The 15,714-nt window shown below is 40.3% G+C and overlaps 1 protein-coding gene across 2 annotated transcripts in view; it reads left to right on the top strand.

The window, feature by feature from the left end:
* LOC140481424 (PC3-like endoprotease variant B) overlaps positions 1–15,714 on the top strand; it is an 865,619-nt gene that overhangs the window by 346,492 nt on the left and 503,413 nt on the right. For both annotated transcript variants that reach the window (XM_072577588.1, XM_072577587.1), the window contains exon 4: positions 6,610–6,727. In XM_072577588.1, the coding sequence (XP_072433689.1) occupies positions 6,610–6,727 (118 nt within the window). The remainder of the gene's footprint in view (positions 1–6,609; positions 6,728–15,714) is intronic.

Genomic DNA, 15,714 nt, shown 5'->3' with positions numbered 1-15,714 from the left:
ACCAAACAAATGCCAGAGAATAACCTATCTCTGATGCTCAATGGCATTAGCATCACTGAATTCACTCATTATCAACATCCTAGGGTTACTATCCCAAGGAATTAAACTGGACTCGCCATAGTTTCTTATGACAGGATACAGCCAGTGCCAAAATTGAGGCACTGTGAGTGGTTCATCTGCTGGTGGAGGAGGCAGAAGTGCAGAAAGGCAATATTGGGAGGGGATTAATTAGTAAGATGAGTAGGCAGGCAGTTCTGCAGCTCTTGACATGATTCCAAGATGGTATGCTGCCTTGCACACGCTTGGATCAAGGATGTCACGTAATGGCTGGAGGAAATTTGAAGGGAGATGGTGAAGGTTTGTTAAGGGAAATTAATTGAATTTATTTGAATTTTTTTGAAGTAACCAGGGTAATGGATCTGATACACTCGACTTGGACTTCAGCAAAGCTGGTTCATGTGATCTCATGGCAGACTGGTCAAGAAAATGAGCCCATGGGATCCAAGGCAAAGCAGCATACTGAATCCAAAATTGGCTGAGAAGGGTGATAGTAGAGGAACGTTTGTGTGACTGGAAGTCTGTTCCCAGTGGTGTTCTGCAGAGCTCTATACTGGGGTCCTTTCTGTTTCTAGTATATATTAGTATTTTTTCAAATGGTGGAATGTGGGCAGCTCTGGCTGGCCAGCATTTCTTGTCTGTTCCGAATTTCCCTTGAGAAAGTGGTAGTGAGCTACCTTCTTGAATCGCTGCAATCTGCACATTGTAGGGTGACAAACAATGCCATTAGGGAGGAAATTCCAGGATTTTGACCCAGCAATAGTGAAGGAATGGCAATATATTTCAAGTCAGGACAGTGAATGGCTTGGAAGGGAACTTGCAGATGGTACTGTTCCCACCTATCTGCTGCCCTTGTCTTTCTAAAGGGAAGTATTCATCAGTTTGGAAGGTGCTGTTTAAGGTGATATTTCTGCAGTACATATTGAAGATAATAGACACTGCTTTTACTGAATGTCAGTAGTAGAGGGGGTGAATGCTTGTGGATGTTGTGCCAGTCAAGCAGGCTGCTTTGTTCTGGATGATATCAAGCTTCTTGAGTGTTGTTGGAGCACATGTTCAGGCAAGTAGGCAGTATTCCATCAGGCTTCTGACTTTATACCTTGTCAATATTGGACAGGCTCAGGAGTGTCAGGATGGAGTTACTTGACATAGTATTCCCAGCCTCTGACCTGCTGTTGTCGCCACTGCATTTATCTGGGGACTCCAGTTGAGTGTCTGGTAAATGGTGACTCCAAGGATGTTGAGGAAGGGATTCAGTGATGGTAACACCATTTAATAAGTGGCAGTGGTTAGATGGTCATTGCCTGACATTTGCATGGCACAAATGTTACATGCCATTTGTCAGCTTGAGTTTGGATATTGTCCAGATCTTGTTGCATTTGAACATGGACTGCATCTGTGTCTGAGAAGTCACGAATGGTGCTGAATATTGTGCAATCATTGGCAAAGATGCCCACTTCTGACTTTATGATGGAGGAAAGGCCATTGATGAAGCAGTTGAAGACAGTTGGGCCTAGTAAACTACCCTGAGGAAATCCTGCAGAGATATCCTAGAGCTGAGATAACTGACCTCCAACAACCACAACAGCTTCCAATGTGCCAGGTATAACTCTAATTAGTAAAGAGTTTGTTCCCTGATGCCCATTGATTCCAGGAGAAAGTGAGGACTGCAGATACTGGACAGTCAATGTCGAAAAGTATGGCCCTGGAAAAGCACAGCAGCCAGGCAGCAGCCAAGGGGCAGGAGAATTGATGTTTTGGGTGTAAGTTCTTCATCAGGAATGTCTGGGCTAATGCCCAAAACATCAACTCTCCTGCCCTTCGGATGCTGCCTGACCTGCTGTGCTTTTCCTCCACTATAGTTTTCGACCCATTGAATCCAGTTTTGCCAGGGTTCCTTGATGCCACGCTCTGTTGAAATGTGGCCTTGATGTCAAGGGCTGTCACTCTCCCCACCCCTCTGAAATTCAGCTCTTCTGTCCATACTTGAATCAAGGCTGTAATGAGGTCAGGAGCTGAGTGGCCCTGGTGGAGGTTATTGCTGGGCAGGTGCTGCTTGACAGCACTGTTGATGACACCTTCCATCACTTTATTGATGATAGAGAGTACACTGATGGGGCAGTGATTGACTGAGTTGGATTTGTCCTCCTTTTGTTTACAGAACCTGCCTGGGTAATTTTCCACATTGTTGTGTAAACGCCAGTGCTGTAACTGTACTGGAAGAGCTTGGCTGGGGAAGCTGCAAAATTTGGAGTACAACTCTTCAAGACTATTGCTGGAATGTTATCAGCGTCCTCAGCCTTTTCACTATCCAATGCCTACAATAATTTTTTTTTCAATCACATGGATTGAATTGAATTGGCTGAAGACTGATCACTGTACTGCTAGGGATCACTGGAGGAGGCCGAGCTGGATCATCCACTTGGCGTTTCTGGCTGAAGATTTCTGTGAAGGCTTCAATGTTGTCTTTTGCACTGCTGTTTTGGGCTGTTCCATCATTGAGGATGGGGATATTTGTGGTGCCTTTTTCACCACTCAGTTATTTAATTGTCCACCATCATTCACAATTGGATGTGGCAAGACTGCAGACTGTAGATCTGATCCATTGGTTGCGGGATCACTTAGCTCTGACTGTCACTTGCTTATGCTGTTTGGCATGCAGATTGTCCTGTTGGGTAGCTATGATATGGAGATGCTGGCATTAGATTGGGTGGGCAAGGTCAGAAGTCACACAACACCAGGTTATAGTTCAACATCTATTGGCCTTGCTGGTGACTCTGGCCCTGTTTGGTATTTTCACTCCATTAACTCCTCATTTTTAGGTCTGCCTGGTGCTGCTCCTGGCTCGTCCTCCTTTGCTCTCCATTGAACCAGGGTTGATCCCCTGGCAGATTGTGTTCAAGTACTGTTCTGCTGGTGTTGATGATCCACAGTGCCACATCGATGTCTTGAATTGCTATATGTATTTGAAATCTATCCCACAATATGATGGAGGGCATTCTCACTGTGAAGCTGGGACTTCATCTCCACAAGTACTGTGCCATGGTCACTCTTACTGATGCTGTCATGGTCAGATGGATCTGCAGCCTGCAGATTGATAAGGATGAGGTCAAGTTCATTTTCCCCTCACCACCTACCATAGACCCAGTCAAGCAGCAATCCTGATTCAAAATATATTGTTGTTTCTTCACTTTCATTGGACCAAAATCTGGGATCTCCCTCCTGAATAACATTGTTGTTCTACCTCAACCAGCTGGACTGCAGTGGTTCAAGAAAGCTGCTTACCACCACCCTCTCATGGGCAATAAGAGATGGGCAATAAATACTGAGCCAGCCAACAATGGCCTCATCCACTGATTGGCCTCATCCAGTCGAGCAGCAATATTCTTTTGGACCCAACCAGCTTGATCAGTAGTGTTGCTGCCGAACCACTCTTGGTGGTGGACAATGATAGCTCTCACCCAGAGTACATTTTGCACTGCTGGCACCCTCAGTGCTTCCTCCAAGTGTTGTTCAACATGGAGGAGTACTGACTCATCAACTGGGGGAGCACCATACATGGTAAACATGAGGTTTCCTTATCCATATTTAACCTAAAGCCATGAGACTGCATGGAGTTAAATTTAATAGTACTGATCAGGAAGCCTGCAGATTACATGAATATTTGATGGAGTGTTAAATAGTGAGGAGGGCATAACCTGCAGAAAGTTACCAATGGACTGGACAGATGGGCAGAAAAATGACAAATGGAATTCTTCCTGGAAAAGTGAGAGAGAATGCACTCAGGGAGGGCTAACAAGGCAAGGGAATACACTGAGTGGCAGACTCTGGAAAGTACTGAAGATCAAAGGAACCTTGGCATGCATCACCATAAGTCTGTAAATGTCATAGCACAGGTAGATAAGATGATTCAAAAGGCGCCTAGGATGCCAGCCTTTATTAGCCATGGCATAGAATACAAGAGCAGGGAGGTTTTACAGGAGCTTTGTAAATTGCCTCTTTTTAAAACTCAAACTTTCTAGTCTTAATAGCATCCTAGTAAATATTTTTCTGTACTCTTTCCAGTTTAATAATATCTTTCCTATAGTAGGGCAACCAGAACTGCACACAATACTCCAAATGTGGTCTTCCTAACGTCTTGTACAGCTGCAATAAGACGTCCCAACTCCTATACTCAATGCTGTGACCAATGAAAGAAGCCACCTTCACCATCTTGTCTACCTGTGACTCCTGTACCAGCAGTCACAGTTTAACAATACAGGGTAGGCTATTTAGAATTGAGATGAGGAGAAATGTTTTCACCCAGAGAGTGGGAGCCAGTGGAATTCTTTGGCACAGAGAACAGTTGAGTCCACAAGTACTGTGTCACGGCCACTCTTACAGATCCTGTCATGGACAGATGCATCTGCAGCCTGCAGATTGGTATGGATGAGGTCAAGTTCATGTTTCCCTCTTGTTGGTTCCCTCACCACCTCCCATAGACCCAATCTGTTTTCAAGAAGGTGTTCTTAGATGGAAAGTGATGAAGGGTATGGGGTGATAGTGGGAACAGCATCCTGAGTTGGATGATCAACCATGATCGTAATGATTGGCAGAGCAGACTGGAAGGGTCAAAGGGCCTATTTCAGCTCCGATATTCTCTGTTTCGATGTGATAAAGATGGCTTGGATTTTGAGGGCTACAGATATGATAGAAATGAAAGCACTTCTTTTTATAGTGCATGAGGTCAAATACCAGGAAGCATCAATTACATAAAAGGCGAAAAGGAAATTTGACAAGAAATGTTTTCACCCAGAGGACAGTGGGAGTCTGGAATGCTGCCTAAAAATGTAAATTGAGACAGAAACTCTCATGACATTCGAGCAGTATTTAGGTATTCAAAAGTGGTTCCATATCCTTCAGGGTAGCAGCAGACTATCTACAAGATGCAGGGCAGAAATTCACCAAGGCTCCTTAGACATCATTTTCGAAACACACAAACACTAACATCGAAAAGAACAAAGACTGTGTATACATGGGAGCACCACTCACCATCCTGATTCAAAATATATTGCTGTTCCTTCACTTTAATTGGACCAAAATCTGGGATCTCCCTCCTGAATAACATTGTCATTCTACCTCAACCAGCTGGACTGAAGTGGTTCAAGAAAGCCACTTACCACCACTTTCTCATGGGCAACAAGAGATGGGCAATAAATGCTGAGCCAGGCAGCAATGGCCTCATCCATTGATATTATTTTATATAAAGAAACACTCCAGTTTGAGTTCTGAATGTACGTTAAACAACAAATAATCAAATAAGAATAGAATGTGTGGAAATAAAATAACATTGAATGAAAAGAAAATAAATGGCAGTGATTAAGTAGAGCCATTTCTTACATTTCTGCCTGTAATGTTCGGTAGCATGGAAAAGACAACAATATGAATAACATTTCTCTTAATGAAAATTTAGAGAATGGCTGATTCCACACAACTAATGACCTGCTAACCAAATAGTACACTTAGAAATTCCATATTTCAAGCATTATGTTCCTACAGTTTCAATAACACTCATAAAGGAAAAGTTAAAGTTGCACTTCTGTTTTGTAACTTAGGACTCCGAATAGTGAGATGAAAAATATTTAAACAAAGAATCTGATAGATGCTTAATGAAATAAACAATACGTGGACCCCATTTTTGTTTGTACCCTTTATTCATTTAGTTAGCCAGGAATGTTAAAAGCACCATGTGGCAACTTTATTGTAATCCAGATTAAATATTTGTTGGTAACACATGATTTCCACTGTTTTGATGCATGAAAGCCATTTTAATTCAAGGTATGCTGGCACTGGTCATTATTTTAACTTGATATGGGATCCAGTAAACATCGCAAAGCTGGGCCCAAGATGTCACCTATACATTGGATCACATCATTGTTTCTTTATGCAGGATTTAATAAAACTGTCTAGTGGCTGCAGAGTCAGCAGTTCTGTACCACTACTACACAATATAATGGCAGGGAGCAAAACATGAGCTTTATAAATATATAAAACAAAACACAAAATAGTTAAAATGTGTTTTGGATGTATAATAAAAAGGCCCATTCACTTAAAGAAAGCGGAAAATATTATAACGTAATTGCAATTAGCATTGAGAGATCTATTTCTCTTGATGTGCCGTTAATATTGGTGGTTATTTCAGAAGCTATTGTTTAGAACAAATTCCATGTGACATCACTAGAGGGCTCTGTGACAATGGTTGAAGGTTGGCTGCTCTCAAAGGTAACAAAAGGTATTTCAGCTCACAAAACACAGTAATTTGATTGGTGGACAGGTATCTGATTATTTACCACTGATATACTGTGCCATAGTAAAAATGTGCAGCTTACAAATTTATTGTAGATTTTCATTTGATTTAAAATGTGGAATGTGGTTAAATGTATGAAATAAAAGGGTGGGAGATGTTAAGTGTGTTCTTGTTTAATAGCAAATTACTCCCAAATTAATAATAAACAATAAAATTAATGTGTTTTATACATTATCCTAATTTTAAGCACTAATTCTTTCATCTAGGTCAAATGGGCTGAACAACAAGTTATTCATGAAGTGGAAAAAAGAGACAAAGCTCTTTTGCCTGATCTTCCGTTCCTTTCCAAAGAGTATAGTATCAGCTCATTCTTTGAAACACTAGGTAAGTAATAAATACTCAAACTCTTAAATCATATGGGGTGAGAGAATTTGCTGTCATAATAGTCATAATGGATCATTGCATGTATGCCTAAAAAACAAAAACACCAAAACAATGCGAAGAAGGAGAGATTTCTTTTTGCCAACGGAGTTTCTTTTACCAACAGAATTTGTGTTTGTCGAGTTTTGATCTGCAGAGCAATTTATTTTTATTTTGAAAAAAAAATTATGTAAGAAGTATAAGTGAAGGAGGAGAGGTTGTTTGTTTAGATACAGAGCTTGTGGTGAAGGCTACTTGTGGATGGCTCTGGAGACAGTGTTTTGATTTGATTTATTGTAGTCACATGTACCTAAATACAGTGAAAAGCTTGGCTTTGCAAGCAGTACAGGTAGATTATAGCAAAGAAGGACATACAGATCATAGGATGCTTATACTGAGCAAAATATACAAGTTTACAGCTGCACAGGAGGTGCGCAAAGCAAGATCAACATTATTTGAAGTTAGAGAGGTCCATTCAGCAGTCTAGTAATGGCAGTGAAGATGTTCTTGAATGTGCTGATATATGTCTTCTAGCTTCTGTCTGATGAAAGTGGTTGGAAGGGAGCATTACCGGGGAGGGAGGGGTCTTTGATGATGTTGTCAGCCTTTCCGGAGTAATGAGAAGTGTAAATGGAGTCCATGGATGGGAGGTTGGCTTCCATGATAGTCTGGGCTGGGCACACAACCTTCTGTAGTTTCTTACAGTTGTGGGCAGATCCATTGCTGTACAAGGCCATTATGCACCCAGACAGTATGCTTTCTGTGTTGCATCTGTAAAAGTTGGTGAGGGTCCTTTATGGACATGCTGAATTTCCTATGCCGCCTGAGGAAGACGCGGCGTTGTTGTGCCTGCTTGACCATCATGTCTATGTGGGAGGTCCAGGACTGATTGTTGGTCATTGTCACTCCTAGGCACATGATACTCTTGATTGGTTCCACCTCAGCTCCATTGATATAGGTAGGAGCGCTAATGATCAGTTCTTTTGTTTTGCCGACATCAAGCTAGATGTTGTTATCATTTCGCCAGGGCGCCAAACATTCCATCTCCTTCCCGTGTAGGCCCGAGGTGGGCAGGTGTCCGAATGGTTGGTTTGGGCCTCTAACTAGGTCTGGTACTGCCCCCTGGCATCTCTGATGGCTTTGTGGAGGTCATATCTGGATTTTCTGTACAGGTCTAGGTTGTCTGAATTGAATACTATATTTAGTAGACAGTGGATTTCCTGTTTCTGTCAAGGTTTCCAATTGAGGAACACACAAATTGACATCTTGACACACAGTCCTCTATGCACTTGCTAATGAAGCCAATGACAATGTTGGTGTACTCTACTTTGCCTGCTGAATTCTTGACTATCGAACGTTTTTTATTGTCTAGTGATTGAAAGCTGAGTGTTAGATTATTTGAGGAAGAGTTATTTTTTCATTTGTTCAGCTATGTATTTGATTTCAGTTTAATATTAATGTTTTTTTCCTATTTTTTGCATGCTTAATATTAAATCTGTGGGTCAGGAATGGTAGTTCATTGTTATATATAATGTGCTATTGAGAGCTGCTTCTTTAGCTTGATGTCACTGAGGGCATACAAGATACAGAGTGTGATGACTAGTAGATTTAGAGAAGTGATTACACAGCAGGATCAGTCAGATAGATGGGTGACTGTCAAGAAAGGTGAAAAGGTAGTTCAGAAGTCTCCTTTGGCTATTCCTCTCTCAAAGAGATATTCTGTTTTGGGTACTTTTGAAAGAGAGAGTTTTTCAGAGGAAAATAGAACTGGTAGTCAGATCTTCAGCACTAAGAATGAATCTTCTTTTAAATGGGGTTTGTCAAGATTGAAAAGAATCATTGTTAAAGGGGACTGTCCTGTTCAGGAGTACAGACAGGAGATTCTGTGGCAATAACGTAAATCCAGGAGAGTATATTGCTTTCCTGGTGCCAGGGTTAAGGATGTTTGAGGCATAATTGCCAAAGGGGCGAGTGAGAAGTCAGAAGTCGTTGGACACATTGGTAGGAATGACATAGTTAGGGAAAAGGTTAAAACTTTGCAGAATGAACATAAATGGTTCAGTAGAAGGTTAAAAAACAGAGCATCAAAAGTACTAATCTCTGGTTTGCACCTGGTACCATGTTTTAATGCAGGAAGGAATAAAAGGATAAAGAAAATAAATTGATGGCTGAAGAGATTTCTTGGGACAGAAGAGACTTGTTCAAAGAGGATGGGTTTCATCTGAACTGGAAAGGCACTGATAACCTGGCAGGGAGGAGGGAAGGATAGGGGAAGGTGGGGCGAGGGGGTTGGGGTTGCTGGACAGGGGGTGTTTGGTTGGGGGGGGGCGGAGAGGTGGTAGACTTTCTAATTCTATTTCGGGAGCCTGCAAACCTTTATGGGTGGGGGAGGGGGGGAGCTTCTAATTAACAGTTAATTAAATAGAAAGTCAGATAAGGATAGTTCTGTATCAGAAAACAGCAAGTTAATTAGAAAACACAGACAAGAGCAAGACAGAGAATGAAGTAACTCTGAAGAAATAAGCTGCACTTATTTCAATGTACGAGGTCTTACAGGTAAGGCTGATGAGCTCATTGCATGTTTGGGAACATGGGACTGGGACGTCATAGCCAATACAAAAACTTTGCTGAGGAAAGGAGAGGATTGTTCCAGATTTTAGATGCTAAGGGACGAATAGAAAGAGAAGCAGGAGAAGTACGGGAGTGGCATTTTTATTAAGGAAAACGTTACTGCTGTAATTAGTCAAGATATTTCTGAGGGTTGGACTGAAGGGTCTGTTTCCATGCTGTACATTTCTATGACTATGATTCGAAGCATTGACTTGGAAAATTAAAAGTTTTAAGTATTAAAGGTTCAGGTGATGAAGAATTTGTTAAATGTGTTCATGAAAATTTTCCTGACCAATATGTAAATATTCCTACTTGAGAAGGAGCAAATCTTAACCTTCTCTTGGGAAATAAGGCAGGGCAAGTGACTCAAGTATTAGTAGGGAAACAGTTTAGGACTACTGATCATAATATTATTAGTTTGCTATTAAAATAGCAAAAAGGATAAGTCTTCCATAAAAGTTAAAGTTCTTAACTGGACTAAGGCAAATGTAAAGGATATGAAATAAGAACTTTCAAAAGTTGATTGGTGTGGATTATTCACAGGTAAAAGGACGACTGACAAGTCGGAGGCCTTCAAAAGTGTGATATCGAGAGTTCAAAGGCATTATGCTCCTGTTAAAGTGAAAGGCTAGGCTGCTAAGACTAGGGAACAATGGATGAATAAAGATATTGAGGTTCTAGTTAAGAATAAAAATGAATCCTATATTAGAGATCTGGGATCAACTGAATCTCTTGAAGAGTATAAAGAGTGTAAGGCATCCTTAAGAAGGAACTCAGAAAGTCAAAGTGGAAATATGTGATAGCCTTGGCAAATAAGATTAAAGATAATCCAAAACAATTCTAGGGATACATTAAGTGCAAGAGAGTAACTAGATTGAGTAGAACCCCATAAAGATCAATAAGGTTGTCTTTGTAATGAATCTCAGGAGATGGAAGAGATATTAAATGAATATTTTGCGTCAGTTTTTACTGTTGAGAAAAAAATGGAGGCTAGAGAACTCTGTAAAATAAATATTGTTATTTGAAAACAGTTCACATTACAGAAGTAGTAATGATGGAGGTCTTAGAAAACAATAAAGGTCAATAAATCTCTAGGATCTGATCAAGTGTGTCTCAGGGCATTGTGGGAGGCTAGACAGGAAGTTGCGGAGCCCTAGCAGAAATACTTGTATCATCTATAACCATGGGTAAAGTAGTGGAGGACTGGAAGGTGGCTAATCTTGCACCATTGTTTAAGAAAGACTGGAAGGAGAAGCCTGGAAACTATTGACCTGTGAGTCTGACATCAGCGGTGGGTAAGTTGTTGAAGGTGTTTCTGAAAGATAGGATTTACATTCATTTGGAGGGGCAAGGATTGATTAGGGATAGTCAGCATGGTTTTGTGCGAGGGAAATCATGTCTCTCAAACTTGATTTGAGATTTTTTCAATGAAGTCACCAAAAAGACTGAAAAGGGTAGAGCAGTAGACATTGTTTACTTGGATTTTAATAAAGTCTTTGACAAGATTCCACATGGTAGACCAATTAGTAAAGTTAGATCACATGGGATTAAGGGTCAGCTTGCTAATTGGATACAAAATTTGCTTGACAGTAGGAGACAAATGGTGGTGGTGGAAGCTTGTTTTTCAGACTGGAGGCCTGTGACCAGCAGTGATCCGCAGGTATTGGATCCACTTTTGTTTGTCATTTATATAAATTATTTGGATGAGAATGAAGGAAGCTTGGTTAGTAATTTGCAGTTGACACCAAAAGTGATTGTATAGTGGACAGTGAAGGTGGTAATCTACAAATACAAAGAGATTTTGATCAATTGGGTCAATGGGCTGAGGATTGGTAAATGGAGTCAAGATTGGAGTGCTGATGGAAAAGCACAGCAGGTCAGGCAGATCCGAGGAGCAGGAAAATCGACATTTCGGGCAGAAGCCTTTCATCAGGAATTCCTTCACTGTCCACTATGCAATCAATTTGGAATTCCTGATGAAGATCTCCAGCATCTGCAGTCCTCACTTTCACCGAGTGGTAAATGGAGTTTACTTTGGGTAAATGCAAGGTTTTTCATTTTGGTAGTACTTACAAGGAGAGGTCTTATACAATTAATGGTAGAGTCCTGGGTAGTGTTGTAGAATAAAGAGACCAAGTGATTCAGGTACATATTTCTTTGAAATTTGTGTAACAGGTAGACGGTGCTTAGAAAAGCATTTCGCACACTTGCCTTCATTACTCAGACCTTTGAATATATTGAGGTTGTACAGGTCATTGGTGAGACCTCCTTGAAGAACTGTATGCAATTCTAATTACCCAATTATAGAAGGATATTATTAAACTGGAGAGAGTTCAGAAAAGACTTATCATGATCTCTCCAGGAATGCAGGGTTTGAGGTATAGGTATTTCTTCTATAACACAACGGTTGCGTTCTTGTGCAACCCTGCATAACAGAAAAATCCCACTTTAGATACAGTGCTTCAAGAGTCGGCAATGTAATTGTGTTACTGCCAACACATTTTAAAAGTTTGCGCTTTAGAAACAGTATCCCCAAATCGTCAATCACGTTACAGCGAATTTGTGTCAACAAAATCCATGTTATAGCAGAACAACATGATTAAAAACAGATTGGGACTTTTTCCACTGGAGCATAGGAGGTTTAGGGGTGGCCTTATAGAGGTTTTATAAAATCATGAGAGACATAGATAAAGTGAATGGCAAGTGTCTTTACCTTAGAGTAGGGGAGTTCAAAACTAGGGAGCACATTTTTAAGGTGAGAGGAGGAAGATTTTAAAAAGACATTAGGGGCAATATTTCTGTACAGAATGGTTTGTACATGGAATGAACTGCCAGAGAAAGTGGTGGATGCAGGTACACTTGTCACATTTAAAACAAATTTGGACAGGTTGGTGAATAGGAATGGTATGGAGGGATACTGGCCAAGTGTGGGCAGGTGGGACTAGTTTATTATGGAAACATGTCAGCATGGACTAGTTGGACCAAAGAGTATGTTTCTGTGCTATATGACTCTATCTTATATTTTTAAACCTAGTCTCTGTTCCAGTTTTTCAATTGTGTAGTAATGGCAACATTGATCTGGTTCCAGTTTCACATTTTACTTGATGTACTTGCACATTCTTAGGGGCAGTTGATGTCTGTCCATTTTTACTCAGTGATCATCATCTTGAATGTGTCTTCAGTGAATATCAAGTAATTCCTGGGCTTGTGTCAAAACCTTTGTTCTTCCATTTTCTATAGTGTCTGGAATTGTGAATTGTAACCAGTGCCTTTTCACCAGAATTTTAGAAAGTCAGCTATATTTTTGATCTTTATACATAATATCAGGAGTTCATTCCTTGTGGTTACAGTGTGTTGATTTATACTCTTCGACCTAGTTTGACAAATCTTAATATAAATGTATTCTCCTCAGTTAGCCCAATACTCATTGGAATTTACAAAGATGAGAAACAATCTTACTGCAACTTCTAATACCTCGATGGGGATACCTAGAACTAGAGGGTGCAAATTAACAATGAGGCTTTGGTCATTTAAGATGGGATGAGAAGGAATTTTTTTTACAGCATTGCTAGCCTATGATGCTCTTTCACAGAGGTGATTGGAGGCTGGGAAATACATTAATTTAGTATTAAAGAAGTGGAAGTCCTGCACAAGATCATAGAAGCCAAGGGCAACTTTTACACATAGAGGGTGGTGCACGTATAGAATGAGCTAGCAGAGGAAGTGGTGGCGTCTGGTACAATTATGACATTTAAAAGGTACCTGGTTGATTATATGAATTGGAAGGGTTTAGAGGGATATGAGCCAAATGCTGGCAAATGGGACTAGATTAATTTAAGATACCTGGTCGGCACGGACTGGTCGGACCAAAGGGTCTGTTTCCGTGCTGTACAACTCTTTGACTCTATGGATCATTGAATAGATTGATGTCTGAGTTAGACAGATTCTTGATCAACACAGAGTTTAGGGGTGTGGGGGATAGAGAAGAAAATGGAGTTAAAGCCATAAACAGACCAGCCATAATCTTATTCAATGGTGGAACAAGCGTGGAGGGCTAAATGGCCAACTCCTTTCCTATTGTTCTGATCAATAAACTATTGTCTCATTCAGTAAAATACAACATTTAATTTTTACAACTAATGTAGACTTCAGTTAGATTTTGAGCATTGTTGTAAAGCTGATGAAAGTTCACTTTCTGGATAACTAGTGATCGAGAGGGTGGGGAAAGAGCTACACATGCCTGTGATGTCCTGCATCTTGTTCGGGTCGAGCCTCTTTCCACAGTATACAAGTCAAACAGCACTCTTCCTTGAGGTGGGATCTCCCACCAAGCAATCCAGCTGGTTTCTGGCAAAGCTCATATCACACATAATGGAAAGTCTCTTGTTAGCCAGGTCTAGAAACCACAGTCACTGAACTGTGATGTGAGTGCCTTAACTAAAGCTCTACTGAATATTCTCGGGATGTACAGCTGATTTTTTTTTTCTGGGACTTATTTGTCTCTTGCACTATTTTTAATGCTGTGGTTAATCCAGAGTCCCCAATGACCTGTCTGTTTTAATGTATTTATTTTGCTCTTCATTTTAAAACAACATCATCCAGTAACTTTAGAAGCATTATCGCCCTCCCTGTTTTACGAAAGATATTGTGAAACTTGAAAGGGTTCAGAAAAGACTTACAAGAGTGTTGCCAGGGTTGGGGGGGGGGGGGTTGAACTAAAGGGAGAGGCTGAATAGACTGGGGCTATTTTCCCTGGAGCTTCAGAGGCTGAGAGATCACCACATAGAAAGTCACGAGAGGCATAGATAGAATGAATAGCCAAGGTCTTTTCCCCAGGGTCAGGGAGTCCAAAACTAGCGGATATAGGTATAAGGTCAGAGGGGAAAGATTTAAAAGGGACCTAAGGAGCAACTTTTTCATGCATGCATGGAATGAGCTGCCAGAGGCAGTGGTGGAGGCAGGCACAATTCACATTTTAAAGCCATCTGGATGGGTATATGAATAGGAGGGGTTTAGAGGGACATGGGCCAAATGTTGGCAAATGGAACTAGATTTAGGCTATCTGATCAACATGGATGAGTTGGACCAAAACGTCTGTTTTGTGCTGTACATTTGTGTGACTGTATTTTAATGGAGGCTTTAAAAAACGCAGAGAAGACTAACTAATCAATATTTTAACTTGAGAACATGAGAAACAGAAGTAAGAGTACACCATCTCAAACCTCTAAGCTTATTCCATCTTTCACTAAGGATCATGGCTGAACTTGTACCTTAACTTCACCTTCTGAAAATATCCACATTTTCCTTCATATTCTCAGCATCTAAAAATCGATCAAACTCTGTTTTGAATTGAGCATTTGGTGAACCTATATTGTAATCCTTCTGAGGCAAATGTATACATTTCCCATGTTTTCATTTAACAAAAAAATCTGCTTTAGCGATTTTTTTCTTACCAAGTCAATAACTTCACGCTTCATGTTCCATCTATGTGTACTTGTTATCATGTCCTTGCCTAGTTATCTGTCCCCATCATACCTTACATTCCCACCTAACTTTGTATCATCAGCAAACCTGGATTAAGTATACTTGATTCCCTCATCTTGATATAGATTGTAAATAACTGAGTCCAAGTTATTGATCCTTGTGGTAAGCCATTGATTACAGCCTGCCAACTTATATTTTACCAATATTTCTCAGTATGTAAGTCAATCCTCAATTCTTTATAACTAATTCGCTGAACCCTAATATTATACAGCATCCTTTCTCGTGGCAAATTTGGAATTTTTGTTTTTGAAAATCCAAATATGTCACAAATGATGGTTTTTGTCTTGTCTACTCTGCTAATTACACCCTCAAAAAAACTAACCGGTTTATTAAATACAATTTATTTCACAGAAATCATATGATTTACTAATTTCCCTGTTATTACATAGTTTAAAAAAGGAATCTGCTGCCCTGTCTAATTTACATAATGCAGCCATGTTTCTGGACTGAAGAGTAAGTGGCCATACTTCGACCCAATGGTTTATTACAGTTTGCCTCGTTGGTTGCTGTAACACGTTTGTGTTGAAGCAGACTGTAATCTTGCAACAATGCAAACATTTATAATGTTTTTAATAACCTTCAATTTCTCAGAACTGAATTACCTCAACTGGGTACAAGCGCTGTGCTGCCATCATGAAGGAGATCAGTTTGATTACAGTATGTAAATTGTCAGATCAGTCCTCTTAAGTATTAGGCTTTGCTGGAAACAAGAAAGAGGCTTTTAGAAATGGTTGCTGATCAATTAAAGTGAAATTGGTTTGGATCTCGATGTTTTGTTTAAAATAGACCACAGGGTC

The sequence above is a fragment of the Chiloscyllium punctatum genome, chromosome 9 (genome assembly GCF_047496795.1).
Source record: "Chiloscyllium punctatum isolate Juve2018m chromosome 9, sChiPun1.3, whole genome shotgun sequence".
NCBI lineage: Eukaryota > Metazoa > Chordata > Chondrichthyes > Orectolobiformes > Hemiscylliidae > Chiloscyllium > Chiloscyllium punctatum.
The sequence above is the reverse complement of the archived record's forward strand: the minus strand, read 5'-3'. Positions and strand labels throughout refer to the sequence as shown.